The following is an 18,348-nucleotide window of genomic DNA, read 5'->3' as shown; positions in this document are numbered from 1 at the left end:
GACCCTGAGACCCTGTGCAGCCACAGAGCAAAGGCAACAGCAGGTCAGAAACAGAGTCATGCTGTTGCATCCGGTGATAAGGGGGCTTTTCCCGAAGCCTGGGCTTCACACACATTGAGGGTCAAGTGCAGCCCCAGTGAGGATGCCCCCGCTATACTCTCTTTGAACAGTAAAGCGTGGTCTCTGAATAGTCATCTTTGAAGGTAGCCCAGATGACCAAGCAAGGCTCCGTCTGTTCACCCCTCACCAGATACAGCACGAGCCAGGACGAGGGTCCCACGAAGAGGAAACTGTGGAATGAACAGGCACTTTTTTTTTTATCATTCAGGTGGCATTTAACACACTGTCACCTTCCCGTACATCGCTGCTCCCAAGTGTACTGCTTTTGATATTTGCTCGACCACCCTCGTCAGCCGAGCAGTCATCAAGCAGCGTGCATTCCGCAACCAACCAGAAACCAGCATTTCACCAAATCTCCTTCCCCCACAAGTTAAAACAACGATAGTTTAAATTCCATTGAAACTTTAATTACAGATACTTTTCCACTCAACATTTAAAAGCTGGGATTCCCTCCTTTTTTTTTGCATTAAGGCTATCAGGATGGTTAAGCTAAACCCGGTGTCTTTCCCTATATACATATCTACACTCAAGTCTCTTCTTTATTAATAATAGGTGTCTTGATTGCTGTCCCAAACCAACTCTGCACTGGATTCCAGGTCGTAACACGGTTTCAGGGGAGGACAGTAAGCAGTACAGTGGCAGGAAAAGCTGGAGCTTGATATCTGTCTAAGTGTAACTCAGAAACAGAATAATAATTATGAGGAAGAAAAGAAGAGGACTTAGCTGTCACCCTGCTCCTCTACCAAACACACTAGCCCGCCACTCTCTGCGGTCTTAAAGTGCAATTACTCTCGAGAAGGCGCCCTGGCCTGGGATCCCACTGGCCAGAGTTCAAAGCAGAAACTTCAAACAGCGTGCTGCTCAGGACTCAGGCCGGGTGGGAGGGGGCTAGGCAGCAGAAAAGGAGCCACAGTTCTGGGGCATTCAAGTGCATCACAAGAAGCAGCGCCCTTTTTTTGTAAAGAAAATCTGTCAATTGTAAGGAATCCTGGTTTGGAAAAATACAGCTTTTTAAAAACTTCTATCTGAGGACGTTCCAGTGCGGTAGAGTCAAAAGGCCGGCGAGCACAGCAAGGAGCAGAGGACAAGCGCTCTTCCCGGGCGCCCAGCTCCCATACTGGTGACCCTGGTGGTCCTCAGAGAAGTCCTCGGCTCTGGGCGCAGAGGACGCACACTGGACTAAGGGCATCTGGTAGGAGGTGGCTCTCTTCTCAGGCCTGTCCGGACTGGACCCATCGCTGGGCCTCTGGCCGTTGAACAGCAGATAGCGGCCGTGGGCGTCCTGCTCCATTTTGAAGATCTCATATTCGGTGTGAGGTAGTTTGATCCCCAGCGCCACGCAGCCATTGGTGTGTGTCACGTCCTGCTGGACGCCCACCTGCCAGGAGCCCTCGGCCCCACACTCGTTCCCGTTGAAGACGTTGAGGAGTGAGGCGGTGGCCGCGTCCATGGGGGTGACCTTCATGTGGTTCACTGCGAAGGAGAGAGGACAGGTCGGTGACTCTAAGGGCGGGGGATGCATGGTGCAGAAAGCACTCCAGCTGCACAGGCCATCTGCTCTAAACCCAACCCCACACAGGTACCCACCGGTCACAACCCCCCTAAAAGCACCCCCAGTGGTGAGAGTTCAGCGTGTGGACGTGAACGGTCATCACACCAAATATACTGCTGGTAGACTGCATTCTGCATATAAGTGCGGGGCCCGCACCGCCCCAAATGCCTGCTAATGTGAACTCTAACTGTCACACAGAGTGTCTCCAAGGGGTTGCCCTTGGTGACGCTGACTCTTTGGGATTGCTACAATATTTCAACACAAACTGGAATTTAGTTTTTATGAAAAGGTTTTGAGGTTTTTAAATAGTTTTGGTGTTGAACGCCTATACTAGTTAGCAGACTTGCAAATTTATACTGGCCCATGTATCAGGCATCTAAAATGAACTAGGCTGCAAGCAAGAAAAATATCAGTGAATGTATTAAATAGAAATCCCAGCACTTATAGAGGGCTGTTTCTGAAGGACCCCAGGGAACTGTATTTTATTTTATTCCACAACAGCTTCGGCGTGGAACCAGACCAAGATGGTTGTTCTCTTGGCCACATCTAGCAAAGGTCCATCCTTCCTGGAGAAAATCTTCCTTCCTAAGTGGAGGATTAAGATGCCCTAGGTCTTATCTGGGTTATCAAAAATACTTCATATTAAATAGGCTTAACCATGATATGCTATCCCAGAAGGGGTCATACCCAGTAACTGAGCCACCTCTCTTTTGTCTGTGACATGACTGACACCATCTTAAAAAGATGTGTAAGTGTAAAAAGAAATTCTAGAAAAAGAAGCCACAAGACCTCCCTTGCTGACAACAGCCTGGTGAATTTCACCCCTTACGTTCCTCACTTAGGTCATCATTACAAATCCCAACCTCCCACCTCCAAGCACAGGACAACTTCCAAGTGCATGACAAACTGGGCGTTGGAAAGGACAATGCTGAGCACCTGAGGTGTAACTAACACTTGCTCTTTATTGCCCACTCCAGAAAGCACACTGAATGCGGCAAGTAAGTGTGGTGTTATCACAGGGGCAGCTCAGAATCACCCTGAGCGGTGCACAAAAAAGGAAATGTGTAGGGGCGTCTGGGTGGCTCAGTTGGTTAAGCGTCTGCCTTCGGCTCAGGTCCTGATTCCAGGGTCCCAGGATCGAGGCCCATGTCGGGCTCCCTGCTCAGTAGGGAGCCTGCTTCTCCCTCTCCCTTCCCCCCACTTGTGCTCTCTCTCAAACAAACAAACAAATAAATAAATGGGAAAGGTGTAGGCGTGAGGTTTCATTCCTAGTCACATACTCCCCAGCCACATCTGACACCACGCATAACAGTGTGGGCCCTCCTGCACTGTGGCCCAAGGGCTGAGCCACCCCTGTTGGCCCCATTCTGAGCAGAGGGGGAACCTTGAAGGCTGATGTGAACGATGACCTTGAAGCAGAAAGGACTCCCTAATTTCTCCCCCAACATCACCCCTTTCCCTCAGGCTCTGCCTGGACAAAAAGGTCCCCAAACTGCTCAGTTTCTCAGCCACTGGGCTGTTACTTTGGGAGTCGAGGCAGGAGCCCTACCTTTGAACACAAACTCTGTTCCTCCCATGACCCTGGAGGAGTGCACCCCCCGGCTGTAGCGGCCCTTGGCATAGATGGTGAAGGTGGGGTGCTTGCAGACGGGGTCAGAGTAGTGGTAGTAATGCCCTTCCCAGGTGTTATTGTTGTCATGGAAGATGAAGTGGCGCGTGAGGAAGAGGACCTCGGGCCGCACCTCGCAGCGCTGGCTCACCCACTCGCCGTGCAGGCCGACGGTCAGGTCAGCCTTGGGGGGCAGGAGGGGCGGGCGGTGCTCATCTGACCTGTGGATGATGCGGCAGGCGATGCAGGCATGGTCGTGATTCTAGAGACAAGAGACACACACACGGATAGACCTTTGTCTTCATGACAGAGCAGTGCACACATGCTCCCTTCAAATGAGGCTCACCAGTGGGACCGGGCAGGGCCCCCTGGGGCTCCATCACTTGTCACCTGCGGACCTGAGAGGCACCTGGGGCTAGGCCCTCAGGCACGGATGAGAGGGTGGTGGGGTGTGTGTGTGTGCGCGCACAAGTGTGGGTTCACAAGCACACATGTGTGTTTGGCTGACATCAGGGACTTGTCTAAATAGGTCAGCTGGGATGTATACTCTCTTTAGAATCCTATCACACGTCCCAGACACTTGACTTCGGCAAGGCTAGTGTCACCTCATACCCACTGGGAAGGCTGCAATGAAAAACATCTGAAAAGAACAGTGTGGACAAGGGCGGGGGAAACTGGAACCCGGGTGCAGTGCTGGTGGGAAGATAAAATGGTGCAGTAGCTGAGGAAAAGAACTCCAATACAATGCAGCAATCCCTCCTCTGGTTTATGTCCAAAGGGCACCAGGGTCTTGAAGAGACAGCCATTCAGCCATGTTCCTAGCAGCGTATTCACACGGCCAAATGATGAGAACAACCCAGTATACATCAACGGGTGAATGGAGAAACAAGATGTGGTCTACACATATTCAATCTGGAAAAAGGAAAGGGATTCTGACCCAGGCTGCAACACAGATGAACCTTGACAACATGATGCTAAGTAAAATAAGCCAGACACCGAAGGACAAATACCGTACCATCTCAATCACACTTCTATGAGGGACCCAGAGTGATCAAATTCAGAGACAGAAAGTAGAATCCTGGTGGCCAGGGGCTGGGGGGGGGGGAAGATGAGGAGCTCGTGTTTAATGGGGACACAGCTTCGGGTCAGGAAGATGAAAAAATTCTTTGGATGGATGGGGGGAGATGGTCGCACAACCCTGTGAATGTACTTAAGGCCACCGAGCTGGACACCTCCAATGGCTAAGATGGAAATGCTATGTGTATTTTACAATCAGATTTTTCCCTTTAAAAAACAACTATGAGACACACAACACACAGTTGCCGGGATGACAAAGGGAGCTGTGTAGTAAAGCAGGGGTCCTTTCAAAGGCAGGCATGAAGGCGGCGGCCGGCGAGAAGGCAGGGGCAGAGGCCTCGGCGAAGCCAGCCTGCACACCTGTCATCCATTTGCGTCTCGGGCCTCAGGGTTTGACGGTTTACGGGCTCTTAATTTGCTTCCTGCTTTATAGCTTTAAGCCGTTTACTTAGCACAAGATAGCTGCAGCTCGGCCTTTCAGGGGCTGCCTCCCTGGGCCTCTGCTTTAGAACACTCCCACAGCCTCCGGGACAATGCTGTCTGTCCACAGCTGTGGCCGAGAAACCCTCCAAGGAGCAGAGGTGGCCAGAGACTGCCAGTCACGTAAACGCTGTTTGCCCAGAGGGCTCAGGGCTCCCCTCAAAATGCCACAGTCTGGAAGGCAGGACAGCTGGGTTCTGGGCCATACCTGCCATTGCCTGGCTGTTTGATCGAAGCCATGGGACACCTGTGTGCCGTGGGCTGCCTGCCCCTGGCCGTGGGAGTTACGTTTCTGGTACTCTCCCTCCTGCACTGGCTGTGCTAAAGCTTCCCGGGCTAACAGAAGCACAAGGCAAATGTGATCAGCGCGGTGGCGGGAGGGTAACAGTCGTAGCCCACAGTCGGGGGGACAGCTCGTTGACACTGGCCTTGGCCCCCCCCCCCCCAGCCATGGGATCCATGGTGTGCAGCAGATCCCTGGTGTGGCCTCAGGCCTGACCACAGGCACTGAAAAGAATGCCCAGGAGGGCAGGCCCGTGCTTCCTAGCGCCGGAAATCCGGATTGCCAAGGCCTTTCTTTGTGCAGCAGCGACTCGGTGTGACGCTGCAGTTGTCTGGCTAGGTGCTCGGAGATCTGAGAGAGCGGGCGGGCGGGAAAGGGCTCTCGGCCGCCATGCCTCTACAGTCTCCTCCAAGAACTCAACGCTTGCCAACTTGTTGCTGTGCTCATCAGAGGAGCCTAGAGCTGTAAGTTAGGGGAGAGAGGGCTTCCTTTGCTAACACCGTTTGTGGCTTATAGATGATAAGATCAAGTGGGCAGCCACAGAGTTAGATGACGTTTCTCTTTCGTTTCATTCCCCATAAATGGGTTTGTTATCTGTAATTCGGGGATTTAGCATCATTTGTGGCCACTTCATTTCTGGCCATTCTAAGATAGGAGTCTCATTCCCTGGTAAGATTTGTCTCCTCAAACACCAATATTAATTCGGGAACCTCCCAGAAAGCTTCTTGGATGGGGCAGAGCAGGTGGGAGAACAGGGGTCTTTCTTCTCACAAGAGCTACTGCCCCCAGCATTAACATCAGGGATCAGGTGCTCTTCCATCAGAACAGGAACAGGCTCGGTGAGAGGAGGTGGGCACAGCCCTTGGGCCCAGGCTGTCTCGGAAAGGTGCCGTGGTAGCATGTGGAGTTCAAGTGGAGCTTTTAAGAACAAGGGCACAGAGGCCTGACCTTGGAGATGGGGACCCGGCTGAAGCATTTCTGTTCGTCAGCAGAGAAAAGCAAGCTACAAGCAAGGGAAGCTTGCCGTCGTCCATCAGCTGGATCTGTGAGAATTTAGGGACAGAGTGGGAGGAACCTGGCCCTTAGCTATTAGTGTTGCCAAATTCCTATTTTTTTTATTGTGGTAAAATATATGTGACGTAAAACTTACCATCTTAATCCTTTTAATAGTTCAGTGGCGCTAAGCACATTCACACTGTTGTGCAACCGTCACCACCGTCCATTTCTAGAGCTTTTTCATCTTCCCAAATTGAAACTCTGTACCCAAAAGACACCAACTCCCCATTGTTTCAATCTTAGCCCTTGGCAATCACCATTCTACTTTCTGTCTCTATGGATCTGTCTACCCTAGGTACCTCATAGAAGTGAAAGCACACAGAATCTGTCCTTTTTGTGACTGGTTTATTTCACTTAGCATAATGTCCTCAAGGTTTGTCCATGTTGTAGCCTGTGTCAGAATTTCCTTTCATTTTAAGACTGAATTCTATTTCAATGTATGTATGCACCACTTTTGTTTATCCATTCATCAGCTGATGAACCCTCCATTTTTTGGCTACTGTGAATAATGATGCTATGAGCATAGGTGTACAATCTATTTAAGACCCCACTTTCAATTCTTTTGGGCATACACTCAGAAGTGAAATTTCTGGATCATACCATAATTCTATGTTTAACTTTTGGAGGTACCACCACCATACTGTTTTTCCACAGCAGCTGCACCATTTTACATACCCACCCACGGTGCACAAAGGTTCCAATTTCTCCACATCCTTGCCAACAATTATTTTTTTCTCTTTTTGGTAATAGCCCAATCCAATGGGTATAGTGTGGTATCACACTATAGTTTTGACTTGCATTTCCCTAATGATTAGTGATCTTGAGCATCTTTTCATGTGCTTATGGGCTATTTGCATATCTTCTCTGGAGACATGTCTATTCAAGTCCTTTGCCCATTTTTTAATAGGGTTGTTTTTCTTGTTATTGTTGAACTGACTAGTAACCTGTTGTAACAACTCTTGAGCAGGCATTAAGAAACCAAGATGTCATAAACATGGCTGGGATTTTTGACCTCTCTGGATACTGTCACCAAGTGGACAGTTTTAGCCATGGTTAGGTAAGGGGGAACCTCTCTGTTGTACGGACAGATTTTTAAAAAATCTAATTTGTGCTCTTGATTCTCACCATCCTTGGCTTGAATAAAACTTGAAAGACCTATAGGAACAATATGCAGCAGCAGAAATTAAGGCCTATATACTGGCTGTACAGTTTCTCTTTCGGGATGCTTTTCTTAAACAGCAGCTTTTCGGGGCACCTGGGTGGCTCAGTCAGTTAAATGTCTGCCTTCAGCCCAGGTCATGATCCCAGGGTCCTGGGATCGAGCCCCGCATCGGGCTCCCTGCTCAGCAGGAGTCTGCTTCTCCCTCTGCTTGCTGTTCCCCCTGCTTGTGCTCTCTCTCTCTCTTGCTCTCTCTCAAATAAATACTTAAAAAAATAAACAGCAGTTTTTCAAAAAGAATAAATGGGAAGAGTTTTTCGTCATTAAGAGTGATGTGTACTCTGCAATATTATTTGCTTTATGAAATTCCTCTCCTTTTTGGTCCCTGCTCTGATACCTGATTCTCCTTTGAGAAGCTATCCTTTTGTAGGCTGTCCCATTGGGCTTCTACCTCACTCCCTTCCCTGAATCTTAGAAAGGGCTACTTTATTTTTTCAAAGATTTTATTTATTTACTTGACAGAGAGAGAGCGAGCGAGAGCACAAGCAGGGGGAGCGGCAGGCAGAGGGAGAGGGAGAAGCAGGCTCTTTGTGGAGCAGGGAGCCTGATGCGGGACTTGATCCGAGGACCCTGGGATCATGACCTGAGCTGAAGGCAGACGCTTAACTGACTGAGCCACCCAGGTGCCCCAGAAAGGGCTACTTTAAAGTTAGGGTTTCTGTACACAGAAGATCTGAAGGTTAAAGCAGAGGGACCAGAATGTGTTTCCTTGTTGCTACTCTTTACACCAACTATAAAAAGCTTTAATTCTGAAGGAGGAGGGGAGAAAAAAAGATCCCCATGTAATTAATTTCCTAAAAGAAAACAGTCAAACTTATTCTAAAAATGAAAAATCAACCTTCAACTTCATAAGTGCGCAACGTCCTATGCAAAGAGTGAGGTTTTGCTCACTCTGCATTCCAATTCCTGCAGGGCGCCCTGGCAACATGTCAGCTACCCACAGCTTGCACGTACAGGACATATGAGTCTGAGGAAGTTCAAGTACACCATCCCCCTAGCTTTACAATCTCTTGAAGAGACCATGGGTACACTTTACAGATGAGGCCACCAAGGCACAGAGAGATTGAATAACATGGCCCAGATGACTTTACAAGCCAAAAGTAGAGTCTGGAACATAATTTGGTCTTGGGACTTGCTGAGTGCTAACCCCAGGCCCCAGGCTGCCCCTCACGCTGAGAACAGATGTCTCCCTATCAAGGATTCTGGTCCCTAGAAAAGGTCTTCCCTGGCCGATGACTGATAGGGATTCTCCAGGCTTTCTCCTGTTCCCTGGCAACAATTATTTCTGGAGAGGTGGTTCGTCAACAACATTTGCCAACAGGATCCACTCATTTCCAGCATCTTCCCAGAATGGAAGAAATCACTTGATATCACCCTGCCATGAACAGATCAACTAGAGAAGCAGGATGAATAAAACATTTCCTGGGCTAAAGGTTTTGCCCAAGGAGGAGGAGAAATGGCAAGAGATGATGGAAACTTCCTTTCACAGAGTTTTCTTCCATGGGATAAAAAACACATTTGTGTTTCTCAGGAAGAAACCTGCCCCCAATGACTGAAGCTGAAAGCTTTTTTTTTTTTTTTTTTTTTTTTTACACAACTGCAATTCTCCATGCATTTGATTCCATTTCTACTGTAGGTATTCCTACACATGCAGTCTTCCTGGGGCCTCTCCATTTCACTGGAACTTCATCAAGCTCTTGGAGGCCAAGACCAGAGTACTCTCCCTTTCTCCTACTTCCCATGGCATCTGGGGGAGCGCGGCAGATATGGTGAAGGCTCACGAGTGGCAGGCTGATTGCTAGAAGGCCGTCACTGGCTATTTAACAATATGAATCGAGTAGGTCAGTGGCCATTGCAAATGAGGAGAGCTGACCACCTTGCGGAAGGGGCCTCTCGGGGTGCCTTTCAGATCTGGGGTCACGGGACTTTATGGACTTGGGCTCATTTTGACCACCTGAGTGGGTCCTGATGATGCCACTTTCAGGAGGAAGTAGCATACCATGGTCACACTTGTCATGTGTCTCAAAGAGCAGCTTTCAGAGCTGCTGGAGGGGGCTGGCGGTAGCCATGAAGGGACTAGGGGATGAAGGGATGATGGAAGGACACAAGAAGGGTGAGCTGCTGACGTCTCAGGCCTCACATTTGTCTCCTGACCGCTTAGTGAGACACAAGGCAACTCAACACTGGCCTGGAGTTAAGAAGGGGAACTTGGCGGGGGAGGGGGGGTCCCTGGGAGCAGCAACCCCTCATTTTCTAGAAAGAGGTTTTCTAAGAAGTTTAGAATCCAAGAAGTTAGCTCACAAAGGCCTGTCCAGTTTACCAAACATTAGTAAATCACACCAAAGATAAGTCTGCTTCCACCTTGCCTATTCACACACACCACACACAGACTCAACAGCCAGATAGCAAGGGCCATGAGAAGCCAGTTCTTTTAAAACAAAGGACTTCAAGAATGATTTCGGAAAAAAATTTCTGACTGATGTTTTTACTTGTTTGTTTCTTCCACTCCTATCAATTTAAATTCATTTCGATAGTTAAAGCAGACTCATTTTAATAATGACATTAAATCTACTGTAAATCCAGAGGGCCCCCCCCATCCGGCCTTCACCCCTCCTCCACGCTCCCGGCCAGTGCTGAGCCAGCACCCCTGCATACTATGGGCCTACTCCAGACTTTCTGAATGGTTCACTTCCGGCACGCCTGGGCTCTCACTCAGTCCTCTGGGCTCTCTTGCCTTTTAAGGGAGGAACTGTTTACCACTTACACTGTCCCTGACAACAAGTATTTCCTGGTCGGCTAACTCCTTAAACAAAGCAACCTTGCAATTCTGTTTATCTGCTGAAATGCCCTGTAGTCAAGAAATACTGAACTGTTTCTGCAAGAAAAGTGGACGCCAGCCGCTGTGGGGTGCAGTGATTGACTGCACGACACTTCATACTTAGGCCCAAATCAAAGGTCCACACAGGCAATCCTTTCCGAGTCAAGACCCCATCATCCAACACCCACCATCAGCTCTGTCTTCTTGAACAATGTGCACCATTTGCTGCTCTATAGTAAACTTCCGGCCCTGGTAAGCAGGGCCACGCTTTTCTTTAGGATTCATCCTTGAGGGCGCCTGGGCAGCTCAGTAGGTTAAAGCGTCTACCTTAGGTTCAGGTCATGATCTCAGGGTCCTGGGATCGAGTCCCTCCTTGGGCTCCCTGCTCAGCGGAGAGCCTGCCTCTCCTGCTCCCTCTGCTGCTCCCTCCCCCTGCTTGTGCACTCTCTATCTAGGCTCTCTCAAAAAAAAAAAAAAATTAAAAAAAGGATTCATTTTTGGTGTAAGACGGGCTTTTTAGGTCATGACTCCTTGAACTCCCTAGCCCTCTACCACCTCTTCTGTTCCCTGTCACCTCCACAAACCCCTCTCCTTTCCCTCCAGTGGCAGAAAGAGAAGGTGAATTCTTCCACAACCACCTTCCCTGGCTCCTTTTGCCCTTATTCCTGTGACACCCGCTCACCAGCCCCCCGGGAGCCCCACCAAGCACACGCCTGAGGAGGAGGCCCCCATCTTGTGGCAGAGCCACCTCCTGGGGCTGGGCTGAAAAGTGCGCTGCCTGTGGCCACCCGGCCCACAGTGCCTCGGATGTCACAGATACAGAAAGTCTCACAGTTCATCTGTATTTCTTGCAGACTCTGAAAAGGCTCAGAAAGACCAGCTCCCTCAAAATCAAATGCTCATTCGCAGTCTTGAGGTTTCTGCAGAATGCCAGAGAGAAAGCACATGAGCATCACCTTCTTCATTTTCAGTGCTCAGCTCCCCTTGAAAACACTTTGGTGCCTGTCTTCCTCAGATGTGCCGTGAATGCGCTGGGGCAGAATATCTGAGATGCATGGCTTGGGGAAAGTTGTCTGGTTTTAGACAACCCCTTTGATTTATGACCCTGTGGCTAAATCAGTGCAGGATTTTGGAGAGAGACCAATTCCGTTTGCTTACAAGTCTGATCCTGAGGCTCTGGCGTTTCCAACAACCCGGGTGATCATTTGCTTTTAATTACTATTTGATTCTACCACTGAAAGAATTCGGCTCGCTAACCCTTCAACTGCACAAAAATCTAGGCAGAGGGTGACGGCTGCCCTGATGTTAAACTCAATTGAGGGAAAGCATCTTCTTTTAGGGTTATTTTATGTGGTCTTGATTTTTCGTAGTGAAGAGCGGCCAATTTCATCCTGAAAGAATCCTCCCAGCACACCTGATTCTCTTCAAATGCGATGCATTTGCCAAAGGACTCGGAACCTCACAGCAAAGCTGTACTAAGCTTAGAAAAACAAGTTGATTTAAAGTTTCTATTTTTACATGGTGTCCCGTTTCCAGAGGGGCTGAGATTAGTGGTTTCAAACTCAATTTAGCATTTAAACTAATTTTCAGCCAGGTCTCTATGGACCTGCAATTAGGGGAGGCAAAGAGTTCAAAGAGGCGGGTGGTGGGAGGAGTACGGTCTCTCCGGATGCGCTCCCAGCCCTCCTCCTTCCCGTTCCCAGTTCCCAGAGGGCGAGGCAACCTGCCACTGGCCTGCGGGCAGGGAGCACCTGGGGCTCTGCCTGCGGGGACTCTGGAAAGGCACCAATGGCTAAGTCCGCTTCTTCCCTTTCAGAACTGTCCCGGGGAAGGATCTAAAAACTTCCTGAGGACTCGGCTGCATGCTGTGTGCCAAGACGTTTGACGCCAGGTCCAACATTAGAAGAACGGGCCCTTTCAGCTCCCAGAGCCTTGCAGACCTCACTGGCCTTCGAAGGACACCCATGGCCACGCGGGCTGGCTGTGGAAGAGGAGGGCAGCGCACACCGGCCCTGGATGCATCAGGTTTTGGCCTCCCAGCCCTGCCACCAGTTCTGGCAGTGGCCGCGGTGCTCCTCTGAGCCTCAGAGCCCTAGCTTCTGAAATTTATTTTAATTTTGCATGATGACTGTTTGGATAATATAAGAGCATGGCACAAAGTGCAAAAGGTACAAAAAAGGTATACAGTGATGAGTCGTGGTCCAACTGTCCCCCAGCGGTTCCCTTCCTCGGATTGTTATGTTTCTCATGTACTCTTCCAGAAATACTGCCTCCTTTATAAGTTCATTGTATTCTTCTTTCATTAGTTTCACACAATGGTATCTTACTATTCATGCTATTATAGATTTTTTTTTTTTTTTTTTTTTTAACAGTTTGCCAAAGGTTCTTTCCACCCTTAAAATTTCTTAAATCAGGGCCTCAGGCCTAGGTTTTAGAGGGTCTACCTTTTAAGTATCTGGGTCAATGTCCTCACAATTGCCTTAGCAGGGGGGTGGAGGAGAAAATGGGAGGAGATGCTTCATGGTGAGGCATCATCAAACACTTTGAGGCTCCCCCCCCCCCCCGTCAATGTCACTGTCATCCCTCCAGGAGACACCTGCCCAGAAGGGCTACCTACTCTAGGAGTGGGGAGAAGGGAACTTTGGTGAACGGTCCTTTCCAAGGGCAGGCAGCATTCTGCACACTAATCCAGCTGATTCTTCTATTCTTGCCACTTTATAGAAGAAAAATCACGGCTCCCTAAGGTGAGATGACAGCACTAGCACCCTGCAGCTGATGGCCACAGCAGTGGATTCCAGGACTGGCTACTGCCTCCAAAGTCCATGCTCTCACCAGTTTATCCAGACAGTATTTAAAAAACAAAACAAAACAAAAAAAAGCATGTCTCCCACTTTTTTGTTTATAAAAATTCTAAGGTTGGCCTTTTACAACTATCATCCTTAGTCCTTATGCCAATGGTAATAACTCACAGTCAAGACCATTTTTCCTTCAGGAACCACAAGTGTGTGCCTTTGCTCTCCCAACAGACAAGCTCTGTTCAGTGAGTCGACTGACAGCAGAAGTGCCTCCTACAGGCCAGGGGAGGGAGTGGGAGAGAATCTTCCAGAGTTGCAAGTCTTAGGAATACTGATTTCACCTATCGGGCCTCCTGATGGAGCATGCCACCAGAAGATCAGAGTGAGCGAATGGATGTAAGAAAAGAAAGGTGTTATGGTTAATCCTTTTTTCTTTTCAGTCCTAAAAAGAGTCTCCGTGGGTGTCTGCAGTTGAGGAAAAGGAATCTGAACCTGAGTTCAGATCCTTGCGCAAAGGACCAAGGTCAGGTGTGGATAAGAGAGTGGCTAGACTCCAGCCCAGGCATCTCCGGGACGGCACCTGCCTCCTCCTGCAGCAATTCAGCCTCCTCCCTACTCAGTTCCCTGCCTCTTGGCTGTTCGCTGCCATTAGCGTCTCCGCTGGAGGGTGAGCAGGCATGAAAAGGACTGTGTGCTAAGGGGGCGAGCAGGCATGAAAAGGACTGTGTGCTTAGCAGATCTTCATAAAGGTTCAGGGTGGGACCGGGTTGGCGCTCTTGGCTGACATCAGGTTTCTGGATTATCTATGGGCCGTTTTTATTCATGACATTCTTACTCCCATTACTAGAGATAATTTAAAAGTTGGCTAGACTGTACTCAGAGGAAGCCAAATGTTCAGACGAGAAGCTCCTTTACCCCACTGCTCTCTCACACCAGAGATTTCAAGAGAAGAGCTGTTCAGCTGCAGTGTTTAGCACCGACTCTGGATGACGCTTCCATCTGGATTCCTATCTGCCCCCCCAAACCATGCCCTTGCCTAGATGCTACCTATGGAGCACTGTCCTCTTGATGCCTTGGCATGATGTGTGGAATGGGCGCAGCTTCAGCTCCTCCACTCCCCACCCCTCCTGAGGAGGCCTGGGGAGTCCCAGGCAGACACTGGGATGGAGGCAGGCAAGAAAGGCCACCCTCTCCCTCACTGCCCTAACTCCTCTCTTCCTCCTCAGCAAATCTGCAACCTCACAGCAGGACACAGGGGGCCTGACTCCAGGGTTTGCGCTCTAAGTCATGCTGTGAGCCCAGGGAGGGCTGGGTCTGGGGCCCGGGGCCCTCAGTCTGGCTTCTCCTCACACATGGGGACCGTCCCTGGTGAGGCGCATCTAGAGGAAGCAGCCTCAGCCAAGTGGGCTTCCTCAGATTTCCCACAATTAAAATAAAGGCGACTTTCATTACAGGAGCTCACAATAACACAGATAAACAGAAGATAACACCGAGTGGTCTTTGGCAGGGGAAGCACTCTGGGATATCTCTACCAGTCATAAATAAGCTCAAAGGACTAAGAAAAAAAAATTAAAAAAATGAATAAACTATCAAACAAAAGTGATATGGGGCCCCTCATTTAGAGAGTCATTGTTGGAGAGAGGGTTCCACGGAAGCCAATCTGACGGTGGAGGAGGGGGGTGGGTGGCCACTGGAGAAATATCCCTTGACCCCCTCCCTGCTCAAGCTTCTCCAACTTCTGAGGTGGAAGATAGTGTTACAGGCTGACACGGATTCTGAGCCCATGGGAAGGAAATGCTTTGTGAATTCCAAATATAATTACTGGACTATCATTCAAGAAAAGAACATTATAAGGTTTTAATTGTTTCCTGCCCCCTCCGTCCTCCCTTGTGATCACAGTGACTTTACATTTCACTTAGTTGAATGGAAAGAATGTGGGGTCTGGAGAAGGAGGTCTGGGTTCAAGTTCCAGCACAGACCTCACTACCTGGGTGACCTAGGGCAAAAGACAACAACCCCTTGAATCTCCGCTACCTCTCCCTTCTGCCCAAGAGGGCGGCAATATCTGCTTCAGGGGGTCATTTTGAAGACGAAAAGCGGCAGGGTGGGTGGGAGACTATAAGCTCTCCAGCCTACAACAGCACTGTCACTTTCCCCTCAGGCACCTCTCCCTCTCCTCCAGGGCTGGGATCACTCCTGTCGTGGCATCTCTCCACAGTGTGGTTATAACATCTCCGAATTTCCTTTATGTTTTCCTTTCAGGATCAAAGAAGATGTTCGTGGAGTGTTAGAGCTGAGAAGAGCCTTAGGAATCTTCTAGAATCACCACCCCTGGGTCCCTGGCACACCAACAAGCCTGCCGCCATCAACCATGTCATGAGGAAAACCACAGCCGCTCGCTGCGGAGCAAGTTGGTGGCGTGGCCAGGTGTCCTGACCCTGCTGCGTGTCCCTCCCTGGGCAGCCCTCCACAATCTCCCCCATGACGCAGGGTGCTTCCTCTCAGAGGTCCCTTTGGACCCCACTGCCATGTCTCCCTGTGGGTCGCTCATCTCACTTATTAAAGAACAGCCCACAGGCCCTGAGTGCAGTCAGCGGCAGGGTACCTTGGCATTCTGCAGAGGGGGCTGATAACTGGATGGCCGGTAGAACATCCTCTGCAAGGCGTCAGTATGGATGTCCCCGAGGAAGAGCTCCTCCACCAGGCGGTCCAGGTTGTGCTGGAGGTACTGCTTCTCCACACGGATGAGCTGCAGCTCGTGCATGGCGAAGTTCACGGCCTTGGTGCACTCGCAGCCATTCTCTTCCCGCCACAGGTCGTAGGCCACGTCCTGCACCCAGGGGCCCCCAGTGGGCACGAAGCCCGGGCATGTGCGGTTCACCAGCTGGCTGAGCCTCTCGGCAACAGCCTCTGTGTGGCAGACAACCTGCACGTTGTGCAGCTGGTAGTCGGCCTCGGTGCCCCCGCGGATGATCCAGGAGGCCTGGCGCAGGCGGACCTTACCCCGGATGACAAGGGTGTAGGTGGGGCTGGTGCACCGGTTGCCGCCATAATAGAACTGGTAGGCCTTGAAGGTGTTATTGTGGTAGAATCTGTAGGACCTTGTGATGAACTCTGGGCCCGACCTCACTTCACAGCTGAAGGAGAAAAGGGGAAGGAAGATATCTTCAAGCCCAAAGGCATTGAGGAACAGATGCGTTACAGTGTCAAGAAATTACGGTAATAATAACAAATGTTTACTCTGGGCCAGACACTGTTTTGTGCTTTCATGGACACCAATGTATTGAATCCTCACAACAACCAAGGAGTAAAGTAGGTATTGTCTCCATTTTACAGCTGGAGAAACCAAGGCATGAGAGATCAGGGAAAGTGCCCCCAGGCCACATAACCAGCCAGGAGAAAAGCCAGACCATGAATGCAGGCAGTCTGACTCCAGGCTGTGTTCCTAATCTCTCTACACCACAGTCTTTATTCATTGTAGGAACAAGCCAAGAGAGCCCAAACCTGCCCTTCTCACTTCCACCTGGGGGCCTAACTTCAGAGAAGTGTCTTTCCGGTGGGAAGAGGGAAGAGAGTAGTGCTGGCCTATGAAGGAAGTCTCCTTATGCTAGCTCAAAAACAGTTGATTCCCTGAACACTTCTGTTTATGGACCTTGTCTAGAGCAGGCAGGTGTTGGATGTCTGTCATTCTGAAATGGAATCTAGTCTGGGGAGGAGTCACTTAGGGGCAAGTGGAAACTCACCCTCCCATCTAGTGAAAATTAATTTTCCCTCTACTGGGGAAAAGGGTCCATTAGTGAAAGCAAAGCTAGCGGAACAGAGGTAAGGGTTCCTTTTGTTTGTGCTGACAAGATGACAACAAAGTAGTTTTTTGCTGTGGCCTTAGATCAATGCTAGATTCGTTGGCCAGAAATACTTAGACTAGGTCTACAGGGCATACATGGCTGGCAGGAACTGATCACTGCCCTACCTGGGGCCAGTTCCTTTCTCTGCAGCCCAGCCCACACCAGGGAAATGCTGGAGGGCTTCTTCAACATATCTGCCACAGAATCTGACCTCTGTAACTCTCCACTAGATCAGAATCTGTTACAACATGATTTGCATCCATCAGGTTTGGCCTTATAACTCTGCTCGAGTCTGTGAGATAGATATATAGATAGAGAGAGAGAGAGAGAGAGAGAGGTAACAATATATAACAATATAATGTCAGAACTCAATATATAATATATACAATATATGTGTATATGTATATTCTATTTACTGTATTATTTACAATAATTATGGTTTGAGCAGACTCAGCATGGCTAAATCAAACAGTGGAGCTGAAATCCCAAAGACCTGTTATTCTCAAAATCGGTAACATTTCCATTTTTCAGTTAACACACTGGTGAAAGGTAAACATCACCCCAAGCGGGCACCTCCCTCTGGGAAAGGCTGTCAGTGGAAGTCCAGTGTGGGCGCGTGCACAGAGGGCACTCAGCGGAACCCTGAGCCCTGCGCTCTGCAGAGAAGGTGAGAGAGGAGCCGCAAGGGTCCTCCCCTTACGAAGGAGGCCCTGTCCAGCGTGAGCAGTAACTGTGGTCTGTTTTTAAGGTGTGCTTAAAGGTGTGCTGCCTGGCCTCAGGGCTCAATGTGTCTCAAGTCCTTGCGTACTCCACCGGGGCCACCACCCCCTCACCTAGGCCTTGTCCCCTCTAGATGCACCTGTTGCAACCATCTTTTAACTGGTCACCGTTCTCTCACACTTTCTACCAGCCATTTGCTGCAGTGCAGCCAGAGTGCCTCGTGTGAAAGCTGGATCATGTCTTAAGCACAGTCCTTGCTGCAAACTCTTCAGTGACTGTCCAGTTCTAACCTCAATCCAGCCAGACCTGCCCTGGAGCTGGCCCCGCCCTCCTTGGCAGCCTCATCTGGAGCTGTCCCCCGCCCAGGTCCCTATGCCCAGGTCCCTATGCCCAGGTTTATGAATCTCCCCCCGCCACAAGGACTCCAGGTCAGTTGTTTCTCCAACCCCGTCTTTGCTAGCTCTTCCAGATGGAAAGCTCTTCCCTAGGTCTTTGCACAGCTAAGGACATCCCAGCTCAAGTGTCCTTTCCTCTGGTAGCCTTTCCTGACCCCACCCCTGTCCTAAAATAAGGCCCCTGGTATTCTCCTTTAGCACCTGTTGTTTTTTTCCCTCTTCATAGTACTTCTTTGTATGTTTATTTGTAAAATTCCTGAAGACAGGGACCATGATTTGTTTTGTTCACTGCTATATACACAAAGTCTAGAATAGTGCTGGGCACATGGTAAATACTGGTACACTCAATAAACATGTGTTTGAATAAAATGATAAATTA

General features: G+C 49.6%; 1 protein-coding gene across 1 annotated transcript in view; it reads right to left on the bottom strand.

Annotated features, from left to right (window-relative positions):
- Positions 1–505: 505 nt before the first annotated feature.
- Positions 506–18,348, bottom strand: part of APCDD1 (APC down-regulated 1) — a 31,626-nt gene continuing 13,783 nt past the window's right edge. The window contains exons 3-5 of the mRNA XM_025886520.2: positions 15,615–16,146; positions 3,222–3,543; positions 506–1,593 (exon numbers count right to left, since the gene is read on the bottom strand). Of these exons, the coding sequence (XP_025742305.1) occupies positions 1,142–1,593; positions 3,222–3,543; positions 15,615–16,146 (1,306 nt within the window). The 3' untranslated portion in view covers positions 506–1,141. The remainder of the gene's footprint in view (positions 1,594–3,221; positions 3,544–15,614; positions 16,147–18,348) is intronic.

The sequence above is a fragment of the Callorhinus ursinus genome, unplaced genomic scaffold (genome assembly GCF_003265705.2).
Source record: "Callorhinus ursinus isolate GAN/ISIS: 27379988/994484 unplaced genomic scaffold, GSC_fseal_2.0 scaffold11, whole genome shotgun sequence".
Taxonomy (NCBI): domain Eukaryota; kingdom Metazoa; phylum Chordata; class Mammalia; order Carnivora; family Otariidae; genus Callorhinus; species Callorhinus ursinus.
The sequence above is the reverse complement of the archived record's forward strand: the minus strand, read 5'-3'. Positions and strand labels throughout refer to the sequence as shown.